This window comes from Psammomys obesus, unplaced genomic scaffold (assembly GCF_907164565.1).
Source record: "Psammomys obesus unplaced genomic scaffold, mPsaObe1.curated_primary_1811, whole genome shotgun sequence".
In the NCBI taxonomy this organism is placed as follows: Eukaryota; Metazoa; Chordata; class Mammalia; order Rodentia; family Muridae; genus Psammomys; species Psammomys obesus.
The window spans coordinates 13,523,079-13,542,321 of NW_026591598.1; the positions used below are offsets into that span (position 1 = coordinate 13,523,079).

Sequence of the window (19,243 nt, forward strand, 5' to 3'; positions counted from 1 at the left end):
TCGCTGCCGCTGTGAACCTTTTCCGGCTCTGTTCTCAGCTTCGAGGAGCCTCCTCACGACAGCCCACCTGGTGAGGTGTGGTCGGGGTGCGTGCCTCTGCTCACGGCTCCACACTCATTCCCAGCCTTCAAGGATGGGACACGAGTGCCCTTGGGACAAGGCCACCATGAGAACGAGGAAGGGCTGCCTCCGCTTGAGCCTCTCGTGGCTGGAGGCTCACAGAAGGAAGGAGTACAAGCTAGGAAAGTGTGCACAGGTAGGCTTTTATTACTAAATCCTATGATATACAAAACGCATAATCAAATAGCAGCTAAAAAAATAGTCCAAGAAATATGAAATACGTATTTTTGAAATGATAAAAACGTAACATGAACATACAAAATGTTGCACATATATATACACAATATATATATTTTTATATATATATATATATCACATAATGAAAACTGTAAATAAGAAATGTGTACAACAGTAGTGGCAAGGGTATTTGCTCCTGTCAGCTCCATGGCGATGCCTTAAGGTCCTGTACCCAAGGGAGTCAGTGAGGAAGCGTTTCCTCACAAAGGCATCTGCTCTGACAGTCAAGAATTTTCAAGTTAAAAAAAAAAAAGAATTTTCAAGTTAATTGGCCAAAGAGCGAGAACTCTTTGGTCTGAAGTTGGAAGGATACAGAATGAGGGTCAGAACCCGTCAAGGCAGTGGGGATGGCCCTGCGGAGAGGGTGGTGGGTCCCCGTAGGGTCTCTGAGGAGGGAGTTGGAAGAGAAAGCCGACAGTTGGGTCTGTGTTGATCCAGACTCCTGGTCTCCGGTGGGTGGGTACTTGCAGGAAGCTCCGAGGTGAGTTCAAGCCTGGACAGGGCATTTAGATCCTGGATCTCCTTGCTTCCTCCCTGGCCCTGACATCACCAAGTTTGTGGCTTGCAAGACCTCTTCCCCTGAGAAAGGCGTTTCAAGTAACAGTGCTGACATGCGAGGAGAGGTCGTACGTGGTGTGAGCCTGGGCCCCGGGGACGGCCGGCTTGCGGCTCGGCCCTCACAGCTCCTTCAGGATGATCTGGATCTTGCCGTCCGTCTCTCCCATGTCCAGGAGGAAGGCCACGTGGTTACTGTAATGCTGGATGATGTTGTTATCCATGTTGACCAGGATCCTGGAAGAGGGAGGAGGGAGACTTGGCTGCAGCGTGCTAAGGCCCCATGCCCTGGCCCTCTGAGGAGCAAGACTGATGAGCCTGCAAGCACCTCAGTAGCTTCCCCTGACCTACAAAATCCGGCTGTGAGGTGGGCACTTCCGGTGGCCCAGTCTCAGCCCAAACCCTGGCCTGCCAGCCACACTGGTGCCCCACCGGGGGATTGCTTCCTTCTCATGAGCTCAGCGTGAATGTTCTTGACTGACTGAAATGCAACTCTGGGAGAGGTTGTGTTCTCAGTCATTAGACTGGGGGCTCGGACTGTAAGTTCAGGAGGTGTGACAGTCTAGGTTTAACAAATGGCTACACTGAGCCGCTCAGGTATGCTTGTCTGAGCCAGAGGTTGGGCCATAAAACACCCCTTTCAGTCGGCACCTGCCAAGTTGAATCTCAAGGGGGTTATAAAATAGACTGGGGGGCTGCAGCCCCCACTCTCAAGGCAGGGATTCGAAGCTCAAGAAGTAACCATGGCTATGGACTCTGAAAGGGTCAAAGTCAAAGTTTATGCCAAGGGTACCCTGTAAGAGCTGGCTCCCTGATGAAAAGTCACCCAGAAGGTGACCTGAGGTTCACTTTGTCCATTTCTCTGCTAAGCTTCTGAGCAGGTAATAGAATTGGGTATATATACTGAACCATCTATCCATTTCTCTGTCCATCCATCTATTCATCCATTCACCTATCCACCCATCTGTCTACCCAACCAACCATCCATCCATCTATCCATCCATCTGTCTGTCCATGCATTTATCTGTTCTCCCACCCACCCATCAATACATAATATAGCTCCTACCATCTCTACATCCATCCATCCATCCATCCATCCATCCATCCATCCATCCATCTGTTCATCCAACCAACCATTCTTCCATCATCATCCATCCATCCATTCATCTGACCATCCATCCATCCACTAATCATCCATCCAACTACATATCACCTACCCGTCTGCACCTTCACCTATCCATCCATCCATCCATCCATCCATCCATCCATCCATCCATCCCACCCCATCTCCTTCCTTCACCCACCCATCCATCTGCCCTCCATATATCCATTCATCTCTCATCCCTCAGTCTTTGCTGGACCCTTTCATGTTCCGGACATTGCTCCAAAAGCAATGGAGATGAACTGAACCTGAAGTCTGTATGCAGAATTTCACCCAGGAAGGGAGACTGGGTTCTTACAACTATGCCACTCCAGTTCATAGAACGGAGAAGCTGCCATTCAAAGACATAAAGTTATTCTTTTGTGGCCACAGTTAGTGGATGGCAGAGCTCAGGTTTTAATCTAGACCTTTGTGTTTCTATGATATCAGTTTTCAGGGTAAAGAAAAAGAGCCACAAATCCTAAATACAAGTTAGGATGTTAGCAAGTGGGAGACAGAAGGAAGCCAAAAATCCATGTTTGGCCATGAGCTCAGTAGATGCTTGTTTTTGTGACAACTTGCAGAAGGGCCGTGAGGACAGCAGTGAAGCAGAAGAAGCCCATGGTCTACGCCCTGGCATCTATGTCAGCACCAGCCAGCAGCAGCTTCTTTTGGGAAAAAAAGGCTGGGGCTCCCAGGGATGGGGGTGGGGCAGGGGGAGGGCTGGCAGGACCCTGACTTCCCGGGTGATCTTTGTCTTAGAGGCTGGGGACTGGACACGAGCCAGAGAGCAGGGCTGGATGGGGAGGAGAGAGGCTGTGCTCTGCTAACTTCAGGGTTGGGTTGTCTGTCCCAGAGAGTAGCATCAACCAGCTTCCGGGTACTGGGCCACGCACGAATGCCTCCAGGCAGCGGTGTGAATGTGGGCAGCCATAGCTGGGTCCTGAGCCAGAGGCAGGGGCTTGTCAAGAGCTATTGTCACTTCCTAGCTTCCAACCTCTTCTGCCTGCATGAGTTAAACCTCTGGCCTGCTGCCAGCAAAAACAGTGTATTGGTTAATCTTTCAAGCACTCCATCATGCTTGTAAAATCGATTTTATCTACCTTGGTCCGGAGGGCTTTGGTGAGGATTTGTGAGAATAAACTAGGCTTTGGATTAAAATGTCCACCTTTCTCTGATGTGGACATATATTTGAATGGATTCAAATTTGGAAATACACTCTTTCAGACCTTGTAAAACATCTTTGGGCTGAGGTTTTCATGCCATGGGGGCTATGGAATGATGTCCTGGCCTGTTGTGCTGGGTAAAGGAAGAAGCTGGCCTGCCACAGGCTTTATTTGCATATTTCTTAGTGGTAGAGGAACAAGGAGAGGGGCTGATCAAACTGTGTGTGTGTGTGCCGGAGGGCGGGGCATCGGTGGTGGTGGTGGGCATTTTAGGTCACTGAGAATCTGTTTTGCCAGTCCCTAACTTAGGAGCGCTACTTGGAACCCTCAGTTCCTTTGTCTGTAGGAACAGGGAAGATTCCCACCAAGCTCAGAGGCCGACGAGATGATGCCAGGCATCACGGAGGACAGCATCTGGCCTGAGGGAAGAAGAGCTTCCGTGACGGAAGCCATTACAATTACAGTCTGTGCAGCTGCCTGAGTTGACGGGAAGGCCTCTGGCGAAAGAGCCAGGAGGCAGAGGTGTGCTCCTCAAAGCTCATCAGCTTCCCATCGTACACAAAGGATATCCCTGGCCCCTCAGCCTGGCCTGGGGTAGGGTTTTCAGGGGAGCCCTGCACAAGAGGGGCAGGAAGCAGGGTAGGTGGCTGTGGCGCTGAAGAAGCGGGGCCGGGCTTGTCTGGGCAAAGCAGACAAGAAGCAGAGTCGACTGCAGACAGTGTGTGAGCCTCTGTATGAAACCGAAACTTGGTGGGAGGTGGAGATGGGGGTGGTGGGAGGGGAGACCCCACACACAGACAAAACCCTCTAGAGTCTCACGCAACCCAAACCAAATGGCTCCTACAGTCCAGCCTTTTGCATTGGAGGCTAAGCTGGGAGCCAAAATAGGGTAAGGTGAGCTGGGCTGGCGGAAGGGAGCCAGGCCTGGGCATGGGCTTTATGGTGCAAGGCCTTCTCGATGGGAGAACACACGTGGGTCACGTGTAGGTGCAGCTGGGGTCAGAGGGTCTAGAGGCAGCCAGCTGTGCTCTAGGCATAGCAGCTTGGAAGACTGGCAGGTCCCGGAGGGTGTGGCCTGTTTCTCTCCTGCCGGCTCCAGCCTGGCAGCGGAAGAGAATATTGGAGCTTCTTTAACTGGGCTCTTCAACTTAAGCCCTAATCCAATTCTCTCTTAGGCTCACGGCAGCTGCTCCTTCCGGCCACACACACTCTGCCTGGGGTGGCCTTCCTGGGCCTTCTCACCTCCTGGGCCTTTGCTCACTGCTCCTGCTCCCGCCCCTGCTTATCACCTCCGACTCTCGACTCTCGGTTTCCCTACCTGTGAAATGTGGGTCTCGTTACCTCCCTGCCACTGTGACGAGGGGGGGTTTAACAAGACGAGCTTAGTCTGTGTGAACAGTGGTTGCTACAATGAATGACCCAAGAGTGAGAAAAGATCTTTGTTCTCTGGTGGTTTGGGGACTTGAACTTGGGTCTTCTGATGAGTGACCCCTCACTCTCTCTCTATGCCAGGAGGGTCACTTGTGAGAAGACCCTTGTACCTCCCCGCCACCCTCATCCTGGTTTCTGCATGGGGAGAGGTGACCATGGCCTTGGCCTCACTGAGGGACTCATCACCCTCACTGAGCATGCTCCGTGCGACCCCACCAAGGCCAAGCATACAGCCGTGGTGGTTCTGAGTAGCCCACAGACAGGAGGGCTGAAGCCACACTTACCCTCGCTTGCATTTCTTGTAGACTTTGCAAATGTTCTCCTCGGGGAGCCCATACTTCTCAGAGATCTGGAAGGGAAAAGGTAGTGTTTCTCTGCCCGGGGCCATAACGGATTTATTCACACTTTGTACCACTCTCTTTTACGTGATGGTTATAAAAGTAATATTGGCACTGTGGGAAAGCGAAGAGAATTACAATGGTCCTGTTTCCCTGAGGCGAACATCACTGGCCCCTGGGTGTTACCTTCTCCTCTGTGAGTGTTCACAGAGTTACACCATACCTAGGGGGTCTGATACCATTTTCTATCCCCTTATAGTTAGTCCAATCACAGGAAACACTCATCGAACTGCACTTTAGCATCTATGAAATAGCTGGCTGCGCATCTGCTGTTTGCCCTGGTCCTCATCTAGTGTCTGACATTGGGATCCGTGCCTAGGGATCTATTGTCATTGGCTGGTGACCTTATGCAGAATCTTTGTGGGGACAGCCAGCAGGTCCACCCCAGAGGACTGCTGAAAGAATTAAATGACTTGATTGCTACAGACCAAAGCCCCCATGTCACTGTCCTGGGAGAAGTGGGCATACTCCCGACCCTGCAGTGAGGTGAGGTGACCCCTGTGTTCCTCTCCTGGGCAGGAGCTGGTCACTGCAGTTGATGGGGTAGCACCCAAGCCTGGCTCAGAGCCTTAAGGCCCATTACATCCACGTGGCAGTTTCCTCTACAGATGAGGCAGCTGCGGCTCCGAGGTTGCTGAGGAGCCTGATTGGACCCAGGCACGTGGTCCCTGCCCCACACTGGAGCTGCATAACTTTTTGCTGTTGTTTGAGGCAGATCACTCTATCTCCCTGGCTGTCCTAGAACTTACTATGTAGACCAGGCTGGCCTCAAACATACAGAGATCTGCCCACTTCTGTTCTGGAATGCTGGAGTGGGCTCCACCACCCCCGGGGAGCTTCAGGAGTTGGAACAGCCTTCCTGTCTCTCTTAGTTTCACTTTTGTGAAGTGGGTGTGCTAATAGGATGGAGATACATAGAACGGCTCTGAAAGGAGCTCAGTCAAATGCTGATGCCTAGTGGAATGAGGCTGCAGTTAGGCCCAGGCCTGGGATACCAGTGGCGGGTGGTCCTCTCTGGGTATTCCGGATCCCTGCGAACTAGAAAATGTCCCTAGGTTTTATTTCAATGGCAGCGTAGCCAGAAGCTGCCAGGGAGAAGATCTCAAGTCTGTCTACGGAAGCCCTTGGAGGAAAACTGGACTGAGGTGGCATGGGCTGTCTGGAGAAGTGGAAGCTCCTCTCCCCTGGAAACGGGGAAGTCAAGAAAGATGCAGGCCGAGCTAATCCGGCACACTGCTGCTTAGCCTGGAGACTGTATCTGTGTTCAAGGGACTTGAATGACATTCTGTGAGCCCAGCTTCCTGGGGCTGACAGCAAGCATGCCGACAATACATTACAAGCTCGGGCAGCCCAGAGGGCAGAGAGCTTGGGCTGGCCTGGCACTTATACCACCCTTGGCAAGTCCCTGGCCTCTCAGAGTGAGGTGATGCTAAACAGTGCCCAGTGGAGAAAGGGAGGCGTTCATGGATGGCAATGCAAAACGCCTGGTGGATGGGTCTCCATTAAGTGGTCCATCAAGGCTGCTAAGAGTCTCCCTCACTACAGTCTTAATCACCTTCAAGTCCAAGGCCCCGGTGACCTTGGTGGCCAGCGGTGCCATGCGCTTGTCCAGGCTGGGCTGTCCTGCCTGCTCTCAGATGGCTGGGGTAGGGGAAGGTCTCTTTGCCCAGATACAGTCCTGCCCTCAGCCACCCCCAAGTCCTGAGAGCAGGAGGAATGAGGCCCCCTAGGAGGGAAAAATGAGCCTCTCTGGGCCTGGCCTTTCTGTGTGTGGGGCTTTTCTTTCCCATTAAAACAGAAACAGGTTTGCAAAGCCAACAAAAGCCCTGGGCTGTCAGACAGCAGCCATCAGATTAAGGAGGATTTATGGTGTGTGTGACTCTCAGGGCGGGGCAGGGTTCTGACAGGGCGATAAGATCGGGAGGCGCACCCTGAGCGGGGCCCCAGCCCCCTTTGGGGTGGGAAAGCAGACCACCAGAGCCCTCCGGTGGGAAGAGGCCCCTTACCGCATTCCTCAGCCCCTTCAGGTCCGGGGTCTTCAACATAAGCGCATCAAACACCTCCTCTGTCTCTCTCCTCACATACAACAGAACTGAAAACCAAGGGGGAACAGAGGACACTGAGCACGGGAGGATCTCAAGGGATGGAGAAGGGCCTCAAAGGGCATGACCTTAACGCAGGCTGAGCTGGCATCCAGCACTTTCTACACTACCCTGACTTTGCCGGGAGTTTGAATCTTGGGTCTGGCTCTACTGCACAGCAGCTGGTGACCTTGGAAGGGTCATTTCAACACCATTGAGCAATACTTTGTATGTAAGTTGGTGTCCTTGACCCCTACTTCCGAGCAGGAATCAGGGGCTGTGTTCGGAAACCCCAAGTGCATTGCCAAGCTTGGTCCCTGACTTGCTGGAGCCTTTGATGTTGGCTGCTGGTAGGTCCTTCCCTAAGGTCACCTAAGCCTCTGGGTGCTTCTGTGCCTTCTCCCCCAAGTCGCAGACTTAAGGGTGTCAGAGCCAGGCAAGTGGACATAGGAGCCCACCCAAGTCTTCTCCACTCAGATAAGTGTGGGTCTCTCCCAGCCCAAGGTTTGTCACTGGTGCCAGCTGCTCTGGGATAGACATGTCCAAGCAGGCTCAAAGCCACATCCTCCATGTCTGTGGCCATCTGTCTAAGGCCAGGGATGTTCTGAGCCACCCCCTAAGCACACTTGGCTTAAACACACTCCAAGGAGTAAACCAGGCCTTTTGGAGAAGGAGGAAAACCTCATGGAAGGCCTCATGGGGTCGGTGCGTGGGGCTTCTGGGAAGGCTCTAGGGGCCTTTTGGAGGGCTCTGAGGGACCCCCAGGGCTCGGCCTACCTCTCTGAAGGTCATCTTCCTTGGCCTGTTTGGAGGGAAGAGGCTCAAACTCCTCAGCGAAGGGTGAGCAGGTACGCTTCAGGGGCAGCCTGTGGGGGACAGCAGAGGGAGGCTGGTGAGGTTAGCTGTTCCTCCAGCGGGCAAAGAACCCCCATGAAGGGATAACAAAGTGCTGGCATCAAGGTGAAGTCCTAAGGCTGGGTGCAGGTCTGGCAGCACTCGAGGCTGGGTTCCTTGACCTTAGAGGATGCATTTGAGAAGCAGGGCACGGAAAGAACTGTGATGCTATAGGAGGTGGCAGGGGACATGCACGGCCTTAATCAAAGTGGACTGTTAGCAGCACCCGCATTGTATCTTCTAGAAGCCAAGGACGGGTAGAGCCAAGGAGGAGTGGGGGCTGGGGGGCTGGAGGGAGACCGGCTTTGGTTCAAGTCCTGTCCCTGCTACTTAACAGCTGGATGAATACAATTAAGCTACATCCCTTCTCTGAGCCCTGGTTTCCTCATTAGAGGGTAGCCATGACTCTGCCTGTCTGACCTGCCAGGGCTGGGATGAGTTGGTAAGAGAGAGAGAATTTGGAGCAAAAGCCCCATATAAAATATACACGCTGTTTATAGGGGAGAATGGATTCCAGCAGACGGCTTGTGAGCAAAGCCAAGCCAGTTAGGGCCGCACACTCATGCCGCCCTGCCCTTCTGCCTCGCCCTCAACACGTTCGGGGGTCCCCCACAGCTGCTGGGGCGGAGGGAAGGGCGTCTGACAGAGGGAAGGGCGTGGGTGTCTGTTCCGGCCTCTGGAGGTGATGTGTTGGGAGAGGGGTGTCTAGCATAGCTGCCCTGTGCTCTCCGAGTGTGTATCCGCACCTCAGAGGCTTCTCTCTGCCTTTACTTTTTACAAGCAAGTGTCTCGCCAGAGACTTGCCAACTTTCCATGTAAGGCAAGCCCATAAAAACCCAGGCGGTTTCAGTGGGCAGGGAGGACACAGGCCTGGCTCCAGGCAGCAGGGAGAAAGGACAGGAGGCCTTGTGAGGGGGACGGGGATTGGATAAGGACAGGACCCCTGGCTGCTGCTTCTGTACCTGTCAGAGCTGCTGTGTCCTGCTGAGGGGACAACCTGCAACAAAGAGAACAGATATTTCTGGTCAGGCCCAGGAAGGAAGGGGGATGGGTATCACATTAGAGCCTTCCCTGTCCCGCACAGAGGAATACCTAAGTGAGTTGGGGTCTTAAGTCAGGAGGAACTGTCCAGCTGGGGCTGTTGAGTTGGGGATTCAGGGACTGGCAGAGGCAGCGAGCTGCAGTTACTGTGCCCGAAGCTGGGGACAAGTGATAAGGGGACGACAAAGCTGGAGCGCTGTCCCCGAGCACGCTGCATGTCTGTTGCCACTGCTACTGCCCTGTCCAGTGGGCATCCCCTGTGAGGCTCTCTGTGGTGAGCACCCAGGCCCAGAGAGGGCAAAAGATGACTCAGGGCCACACTGCGCTCCATTCCTTTCCCCAGGGCCAACTCTTCCTCACTCTGTACCGACACTGGTCTCCCACAGAACAGCTGCCTACCCAGGATGCCAGGCATCCTCCTTCCGGAGGCCTCAGGTCACAGACGGAACAGGTAGAGAAAGGCTGATGCCACTGCAGAGACGGCAAAGGCTGCCAGCGTGCTTCCAGGAGAAGGGAAAGGATCGGCTAGGTGTGCGGGTATGTCGGACCTACTCTGTGCCGGTGGCTCTCTGTGACACTCCTCCCAAGTCAGACACCAAGCGCTTAGGTACCCTGGCCCGATCTCCCTGCCCCCAGGGAGCCGTGGAGCTGGGCCTTCAAGGGAAGGAAGTGGCCAGCTAGTAGACACTGAAGCAGACAGAAGCGAGGCCGGCTCTTGGCCGTGTCTGGCAAAGGGAACAGACTGGTTTCCCACGAAGGATGGCTATGCATGAGAGAGATAACAGAGCCAAGTTCAGGCCTAGTGCCTCCTGGCTGTAGGCACTCAGGGCTGGCACCACCAGCCAGTCAGGCAGAGGAGCCAGTGGCCAACGGCACCCGGATTTTGATCTTCTGAGTTGGCCCAAATTCTGACTATGTGGTTTCAGGATGTGCCTCCATCCTGACCCTCAGTCCCAATATGGTTAACTCGTGGGAGTGCAGTGAGGGTCAAGACGCTGCTGTAGGGTTGCTGGGTTCTCATAATGTCTGTGCCTGAGACCAGCCACCCAGCCCAGACGTGGCTCCAGTGAACCTCTTCCGTGTGAGCACAAGCTCAGAAGGTTTGATGGAGAGAGACTCTCCATTGCTTCTTCCCTCATGACAGGTCCCTGAGACTTCATACTCTCCTGGTCCCTGGTCACTTCTGAACCCCTTGTGGTTCAACAGAAGCAGTTTTCTTCTAGCTTTTAAACAGCAGGACCAGGAAACGTCCTAATGGGCCATTGTGATGGTAGCAAGTAAAGCCCCTAATAGTGTGGATCCAGGACCCGTCCTCATCCCTCTCCCACCTGCCCTGCTCTCACCCCTCCTGGGCGCTGCAGGCCAGAGAAGTGCAGGTTGGGGACGAACAGCACGGGCTGGGTCTCCAGGTCAGCTTCGGGCTGTAGGTATGTGGTCTCATTGCCCCTGAAGCCTGACAGCAGGCAGCCCTTGATGCCTGCTGGGAAAAAAGACACCACTGAGCCTCGAGGTCCCTTCTTACAAACCCCTGCCCACCTTCTCTGGCCTTCCTCCCCTTGGCCCACTCCAGCTGGCACCCTGTGCACTGTCCACTGACCATTGTTGCCAGAGTCTGGGCACTTGACCTTCCTTCGAAACTGCTTCCTCTCATCATCACGCATCTTCCTCTCAGCTCCCTGCAAAGAGAGGTGCTGCTCAGCAGGGGCCAGAGGGAGGGGCTAGCCAGGTCTACACCGGCTGCTTTGCATCTTAAACACAGGGCCAGACTACAGGGAGAGTCGGAAATGGGAAGGTACCAGCATGAGGCCCAGTCTCCCTAAAGTCAGGTCAGATCTTGAGACATGTGAAGAAGAAAGCTTACACACACACACACACACACACACACACACACACACAGACAGAGAGAGAGAGAGAGAGAGAGAGAGGAATGAGGAGGGTTAGAGGAGTCACAGAGCCAGACTTACAGACCCTGCAGAAGGGGCAGAAACACAGATGTGAGGACATACTAAGCAAGGGATGAGCACACGGAGAGAGAGAGTGGCAGAGCGGGACAGGCCTCCCAGAGACCTGGCAGTATCTCCTCTCCCCCACTCCACCTTGTCACAGAAGATCTTGATCTGGCAGACGGCACGGTGTACCAGGCGCTCGGTGCCCGCTCCACAGTCATAGGTGTCGATTTGCAAGTTCAGGGGGACACCCTTCACCCCCTTCTGCGAGGAGAAGTCAGTGCTCAGACAGTTGACACCGATGAACACCTGGGGACAGAGTGGGGAGCCGGATAAGTGGTCTACTCAGAGCTCAGTGTTCAGTGAATACCCTTCAGCCATCTTGGGCCCTGCAGGCAGGCGTCACCACCCGCTTCCCTTTCACAGACAGGAAGGGGTGCTGGTAGAGCCAGGCTGGTGTCCCCTTTCTGGCTTCCTGAGGGTGTCCCACCCTGGGAGGACTAAGGGTTCTTTGAGGACTGTCAATCTGAAGGTTTACGTCTCTACAGTTTGAAGCAAGTTAGGGACACAGCTTTCCTGCTGACACAGGCACACAGAAGGTGACACAGCCCCTTAACGCTAATGACCAATTACGACAGCCAGCACGGGATCTGGGCACCTTCCATTCAGGTAGTCTGGTGCCATCTGTGGCCAGCGGCCACCCAGGTTGTCTCTATTCTACAGCTATGGAGGCCAAGAGAGACAGAATTGCTGCTGCCTGTTCTCCAGGGAGTTGGGGTACATGAGCCTGGACCTGGTCCCCCTGGTCTGCAGTGGGAAGCTTGCCAGCTTGTGGCTGGGACAGATGTATGAGCTTCCTCAGACCCCGTCTGTTTTACCTACAGATGGGGGTAGGTGGACACATCCTGCGAGCCTGGGAGAGTTCACCCTTATTCTTGTCAGTCACGGGTGCTGGAGAACTCTGGTGAGGATTCGGTTCAAAGTCTACCGACAGCCTACGTTGTCTCAATGCCAGCCTGGGGCCTGTCTCAACCCTGGCAGGCTCAGGGCCAGACCCTACTGGCCTAGTCTGGGCTTGGTCTCTGACAGAGTCCTGACCTGAATGGTGGGGATGGGGCGGGAGGCACATCTCCACAGACCCCTTCCATCACAGGCTTTGGGGGAGCTCCTCTCACCCCACCCAGCTGTGATGCAGCCTCCACGGGCCCCCAGCTAGTGCCGAGACCCAGGCCTGGGGGTATGAAGGCCGTGAGAAAAATCCCCACCGAAACCCACCTCTCCCTTCCCATGAAACTCACTCTCCCACCTCCCATGACTGGCAGGCTCCTCCTCTAGCCCCTAGCTCTGTTTGAATAACAACCACACCAGCTGGGCCTGCCCCTGTCTCCTCCATGTCTTCTCTAAGTCCCTCCAGGGGAGGCAGGGGTCCACAGATGCCTTTGGGATGAGTGGTCCCAGGCTCGGTGGGTGTGCAGAGCCTGTTCTGGGTGTGGAAGGACAACTAGAGAGAGGTCAGCCAGCCCCTGAGGGCGAGGCTGATGCCCTTTTCACAGCTTTCTGCACAGAAACGGTGTAAGTGCCCAGCTGGTGACAGGCTCAGGCACCTGGGTGGGAAGCAGGTTTGGGCTTCAAGCTGCCATGAAGGAAACGGTGGCATCTCCCTCTCCCTGGCGTCTTGCTCCACCGGCCCCAAGGCTGTACCTTGTTCTGACCTCTTAGACACGGGAGTGGGAGCTCACCACAGCCCAAAGCCTCACAGAAGCCAATGTCTCCCCTGCCATTTCTTCCTCCCCTGCCACGTCTGAGACGGCATCAGCAAGCCACCTGGAGCTTTGAGCCCCTTCCCATAAGGCTCTGATGAGCTGAGCAGTCACCTGATCCCCCTCGCCACCAGTCACTTGGGGCTACAGTTTGACACAGTGACATGCCTTTTGAGGGGAAGGGCTGGGTGCAGCCCAGATCATCAGCCCCGGGCCCATGCCTCTGATGAGCCAATGAATGCCACCACCTTCCTGGGTGCCGCCCAGGGGCCCATCAAGCCTTTCCCTGGCACCCGACCCAAGCCCGCACTGACCTTGGCCTCCTCGTTGACATTCCACACAAACGAGAGCGCATTGTAAGCCACCTCCTCGATGTGCTGGACTGTGTTGAAGTTTTCCTTACAGTCGGCTGAAAGTGTAGGAGACCAGAGTGTCAGTGGGAAAGATATGGGGGCGCGGCGGGGAGGAGGCTGTGAACCCAACCTCACTCGGGGCAAGAACTCGTATCCCTACCCCCAAGCTGTGGTTCTTAGCTTATCCCGGACATAGAAGGTCTCTTAGGGAATGCGGTGAGGACAGCAGAGTGTGTGGACCCTGGCGGCTGGCATTGATGCCGTGCTGGCACCTGGCAAGCCTCAGCGAAGCTTCCTAATTCTCTCTTTACTTTATTCAGAGAGGTTGGGTTTCTCGCCCAAGGTCACAGGGCTAACAAAAGGCCGAGCAAGGAGCACGCTCTCTGGTTCTTAAGCCCATTCTCCCAATTGCTCCATCATCCAGCCTCTCAGCCAAGTCCTCCATCAGTCCTGACCTGCACACAGCCAGGCAGCTGGCCGCCTGCCATTTGACAGTCAGGTAAACTGAGGTACAGGAAGGGACAGGGACATAGGTCATAAAGGCAGAAAGAAAAGATGGACAGAACTTGGGCTGGCTCCCTAGCTGCTGGAGTAGTCCAGGGAGAAGGTGGCTCAGGACCCCCACCCCCTTTTAAGACGGGTCTTTGAAGCCTGTGTAGTCAAGATGACCTTAAACGGCTCCTCCGGCCTCCACCTCCCAAGCACAGGAACTACAAGTCCGAGTCACCACGCCAGTTTTACATAGTGCTTGGGACGCAACCCAGGGCTTCCCACACGTTGGTCAAGCCAGCCTCCCACTTCGGCTCCATGCTGTTCCCCACGGTGGCCAACACCACAGGGCCCATTCACCGCCATTGCCTGGGCCCGCGGCCCCGTCTACCCCAGAGCAGAACAGAAAGGAGCGGCTGCTGCTTCCATCAGTGATCCCCTGCACTGAGCCCTCCCGGGTCTGGTCTGGGGTAGGAGAGGGAAGGGGTGCGGTGGGGGAGGCACGGGGTTCGCTCTCACCCACGTCGATGACTCGCTGCTTGGCGGTGGGCTGCCGGGAATGCCAGTGTCTCCAGAAACGCAGCTGCTCCACGGGCACCTTGTCGTTATCAAACACGACCATCACCATGCTCTGCAAGTTCACCGAGGGTCTCGTCACCCTGGTCCGGGGGCCCAGGCACCAGGCTCCCTCCCGGAGTATGGCCCAGCCGTCCGCTTTAGCCCCAGCCCCTTGACGCTCACCCCGCCCCCTCCCCAAGCTGCCCCACGCACCTTGACTTTGCTGGAGGACAGAGCCAGGCCTTTGCCTCCCGCTGGGGTGCGCAGGGTGACCGGGTAGAACTGACCCTTGTTGAGGTAGGCCATGGGTGACTCTCCCGCTTTGATGTGAATGGCTTTGGGGGAGCCCAGCGTGTACTCGAAATCGCTGTGGGGAGACAGGGGATGGTGAGGCAGAGGTACCTGGGGAACATGGGGCCGGGGTCTGGGGGGGGGGGCTTTCTGTAGGGCCTCAGCTGTAGCTATTTTCTTGTCCTGGGACGGCCTATTGAATGGCTGCATTCAGTCATATTCTAGCTTAGTAAAGAAGGGTCAAAGGAAACCAGGGAGAACCGGAGCGGGGACAAAGTCATGAGGTACTAAGGACAACTGAGCCCACACTGGTCTGGAACTCAATGTATAGTCCAGACAGGCCTCAGACTCACTATGAAGCTCATGGTGACCTCAAACTCACAGCAAGCCCCCTGCTTCTGCCTCTCAAGGGCTGAGATTGCAGGCCTGTGTGTTTCTAACAGGGGCTAGTTCACAGCCCCATCCCTGGCCAGGAACAGGCTGCGGAAATGCTGCTATGTTCGAGGGACACTGTGGCATTCCTGCCCTAAGGACGAAGGGTCCTAGGAAAGCGAGTTACCTCTTGAGGCTCGTGTAATCCTCTGGACACGGGGGTTCCGGCGATGTTTTCAGGATATCGGGGAAGAGCAGCGACTACAGAGAAACACAACCGCAAGAGAATAAACGACCACGTGCAGGCTGCAGAGGGCTCGGCCCCAGGGCTGCACAAGCGGCCGCACAGGTTGCGCGGTGACCAGCTGGGACAGCAGGACGTGGCAGCCCCGCCTTAGGTCTAGACTCGCCCCCATCGGTCTCAAAGCTCTGACCTTCTTACTGTCTTCTCGCCTCCCATGCAGGCATACATCTATCCGGGGGTGCCGGGAGGGGTTCAGGGGCGGGCCCTCACCTCCTGGGGGTCCTCTTTGAAGGTGCTGTCTGGCTGCCAGCGCTGTGTGGGTGGAACCCCGTGAATGCTCTCAAATAAGGAGCTGAGGGAGCCACTGTCATACATGTCGCCCGAGGGCAGGAGGTAGCTGTCCATGGAGCCGGCTTCCAGCTTGCTCGGACCCGGCGGGAGGGTAGCGGTCTTGCCGGGGGTGGGTAGAGTCCCCTCCAGGCCTAACAGGTTGTTCTTCTTGAGCTGGTCTGTATAGTCTGGGCTTCCAGACACGTTCTCCGTCAAAAATTTCATGAGGTGCGTGGGGCTCTCAAGGGGAGCGAGATCCGGCTCACAGTCCATGCTGTGGTAGTACCTTGGGGGGAGAGACGGGGAAAGTGAGCACGCTCCATCTCTCCAGGCTGGACTGGTGGTGTCCTGCGTCAGATGCAGGCCCTCCCAGCACGTGAGAGACTGCAGCGGGCCAGCTGTCTACAGCGATGAGAGGAAGGGTAGTCAGCCAGGCTCTGGGCGGAGGGGACAACCAGCTTTAGCTGTTACAGGACCAGTTCGTGCAAAACATTGACCGTTTAGCCGTTTGTTTCCGAGCCAAATGCTCTCGTGCCAAGATGTCCCCACTTCAAAACAGCTGTACTGGGAGGTGTGCCTGGGAGGGGGGCCGTGTGCCTGTGAGAAGGTGGGTATGTATTCAGAAAAAGGTCAGGCCGGAACATACTCGGAACTGTTGGGGGCGGGCAGGGATGGGACTGCACGGAAGTTCTCACTGTTTACTTTATATACATTCCTGGTGACTATTTTGCAAGAAACAGGCCCCCGTGACTGAAAGGGTGCTGAAGTCATTTCAGAGAAGCTGAATTCATTTCGAAGAAGCTCACGCACCCAGAACCATACTCCAGCAGCGCAGGGGAAGACCCGGGCCAGCTTCTTGCTGACACTGGGCCCAGGGAGAGCTGCAGTGGCACCCTAGACATTTGAACTTTCCGGAAGCCACTGGCCGGCCCGATGCGGTGACCTCTGTGAGGTCCCCATTGCCCACGAGAGAAGAAGAGCAGGAAGAGGGTAGGGTTCCGCCTTCCTAACCCCCAGGCCTCAGCAGGCCATGCTCAGCCTAGGAGTCTTTCTGCAAGGACACAGCGGCTGAAGGTGTGGCTCCAGGAAGAGTCCAGAGGCTGGGGTAGAATGTCCGGTGACCACCTCTAGGGCTTTTCTGCTTTGAAGCGTATTTGCAGTAAATGCCAGGCCATGTGGTATTGGCATCGGGGGTCTGGAGTGTGTGTGCTCAAGGACAGCTTTATTATAACTTAGCGACAGTCTTCTGCTGATGTAATTTTTTTTTTGAGATGGGGTCTCTTGTAGCCTAGGCTAGCCTCAAATACACTATGTAGCTGAGGATGACCTTGAACTCCTGATTCTCCTGCCTCCACCTCTCAAATGCTGAGATGGTGAGCATGAAAGCCTGCAGTAGCATATCTGGTTTTATGTGGTGCTGGGGATCGGACTCGGGGCCTCATGCTTGGTGGACAAGCGCTCTGCTAACTGAGCTGCACTCCCAGCTAGATATCAGTCGTTCTGAAACCTCCCTAATTGAATCCAGGGGGAAGAAACAGGGAGACTCCGGGCTGGATTATTCCTCTGATCTTAAAGAAAGTTAAAATACAGAAGTTTCGAGAGGAGCTGCAGGTTTCAGCACTGTGCCCCATAAGCTCAACAGAAAAGCCAGCCAGCATTCAAGGGTCCCTGGCGGAGCAGAACAGGTAAGGGTCTAAAGAGGCAGAGGTGGCCTCGAGTAGCTTACTTCTTTCCTTGGTCATTCCGGCTACCAGTGCTGGAGGACAGTATCCGCTTCTCCTTGGGGCCCTGGGAGAAGAAGAAGGAGAGTGATGGATGGCTCTTGGCTGGGGCCTGGCTATTGGGAACCTATCAGCCTCCAGGGGCTGAGGCCAGGCCCTGGCATGCTTGGGAGACAATCAGAGTATTTCTAGCTTGCAGGAGCTCTAGGCACCACAGAGACTGAGCCTGAACCCCAAGTTCCAGAGTGGAAAGCCCTTCCTTGAGCTTTCTAGATGAGGGCACAGAAGTGGGAGTCAGGCTAGCCTGGCTGGCTTGCTTCACCACTTCAAAAGCACTAGGCGACTTTGGATAAATGACTGCACCTCTCCCAGACCTGATTTCTTCAAATGTTAAATAGGGGATTATAACACTTCAAGGAGATTCTAAAGCTATAGATAAAAACAAAACGATAACAGAGGCTCTGTTAAAAAGGACACTTCCTAGAAGTGAGACCTTGTACCAAATGCTGTCTAATTTAACTTTTCCTTCTTCCCTGAGCTTCTATCAATACCATTGCTATGATCTAGGTGGGAGACCAAGGGCCAGAGACTCTGCTGCAAGGAACCTAGGCTCCAAACCCATTTCTGCAGAGACTGCAAGTCCATTTCTTGAGTCTCATCCTAGATCTACCACTATTGGCCATGTGTGTCCTCAGGCAAGGCACTAAACACCTCTAGAGCAGCCTCGAAGAGAACTGTTGATGCTCAGAGCAGGATCTAGCAGAGCACAGCCTTGGGAATGGCCTCACACACTGGGTTTTATTTTACAATCCAACCTCGCCCTGTGAACCCCAGGCTGGGATCTGAAGATGGATGGAGAATTCTGGCTTCCATCATGACCCTGAGCTGGAGTAGCCATTCAAATTCCCTTCTGTTGGCTTGAGCTAGACAGGATCCAGAGACTGCCAGTCTGTAGGCAGACAGCAGGCAGGGGAGCCCAGCTATCTTGAGATGAGGACCAGAGACAGCTTGGGGCCTTCTCTGTCAGGAACCATACATCCTGGCCTCTCTGGGCCTCTGAAGTCATGCAGAGAATTCACCTTCCTCCCCACATTAGAGCAGACGAACAACCCCACCTTCCTCCCCTGCACAGGGTGGCTTTGAATGTCCACATTCGGGGCCAGTCCTCTCAACAGATCCACGCACATTTACTGGAGCAGGACAGCATTGCTCTCTGTGGCAATTCAGATACGCAAACGCACAGAACTGCCCAGATCTCTGGGTTAGCAAAGACAGCGAGGCCTCATCCTCCGTGAGGACGCAGTCTGCAATCTATTAGCAATGTCTGGCACAGACACAGGCACTGGAGGGGGTGGGGATGGCATGTTGTGAGTTCATATCTCCGACTGATAACTGGTTCAGAGGGGAAAGGGCCCAACACCCAGGCCGGAGAACCAGCAGTCCCAGAGTGAAAGGCCTAGAAACAGGCTGGAGGAAAGATATGTGCTGTGTGCCAGGTGGCGGGCTGTGTGGGTTGCTGGGGTTTCAGCAATGGTCACGATGTGTGGTCACTGTCCAGGAGCTAGCTGCCTTGCAGTGAGATGGACAGGTGTGGGCACAGGAGAGGGGCGTTGGGGAGGGTGGGAAGATTTGGTGAGATGGCATGGCGACCCGGGAGAGTCTCCCTGCTCCCCACACCGTGAGAAAAATGAGGGGACACTTGGGCTGAGGCCTGGGATGAGAGTAGGGGTTAGACAGGGGAAAAGGAAAAGGGAGACAGCAGGGACATACTTAGCGGACATGCACGTGGCCAGAGGTGGCCAAGCCTACCATATAGTAGTCGTAGAGAAAGCTCAGGGCCGCAACACTGTCATCGTCCCCGTTGACCCTCATCATGGCCTTGGTGGCAGCTGTCAGAGGGTTCTCCAGGTAGGTCTTCCAGGCCTCGTCCTCATTAGTGTAAGCAAACTTCTGGAAGCCCGCAGGGTCATTCTTCAGCAGCCGCACAGACCTGAAACTGCAGGCAGAGAGAGGAGGAGGGTCACTTGGGGACGGAGGCTTGGTTAAAGTGCTTGCCGAGCAAGTGCGAGAAATTGAGTTCGGTCCCCGGGTTAAAAAAAAGAAAAAGAAACAGAA

General features: G+C 54.9%; 1 protein-coding gene across 1 annotated transcript; it reads right to left on the reverse strand.

Moving 5' to 3' along the window:
• Positions 1 to 765: 765 nt before the first annotated feature.
• Grhl3 (grainyhead like transcription factor 3) lies at positions 766 to 19,018 on the reverse strand. Its single transcript, XM_055611327.1, has 15 exons — positions 18,938 to 19,018; positions 17,134 to 17,195; positions 15,348 to 15,693; positions 15,021 to 15,094; positions 14,384 to 14,537; positions 14,132 to 14,243; positions 13,085 to 13,179; positions 11,161 to 11,319; positions 10,662 to 10,740; positions 10,408 to 10,541; positions 8,986 to 9,020; positions 7,907 to 7,995; positions 7,055 to 7,140; positions 4,935 to 4,999; positions 766 to 1,149 (listed from the first exon to the last, which is right to left on the reverse strand). Exons 1-15 carry the CDS (start codon positions 19,001 to 19,003, stop codon positions 1,035 to 1,037), a joined length of 1,671 nt encoding a protein of 556 aa, XP_055467302.1. The 5' UTR covers positions 19,004 to 19,018; the 3' UTR covers positions 766 to 1,034.
• Positions 19,019 to 19,243: the final 225 nt, after the last annotated feature.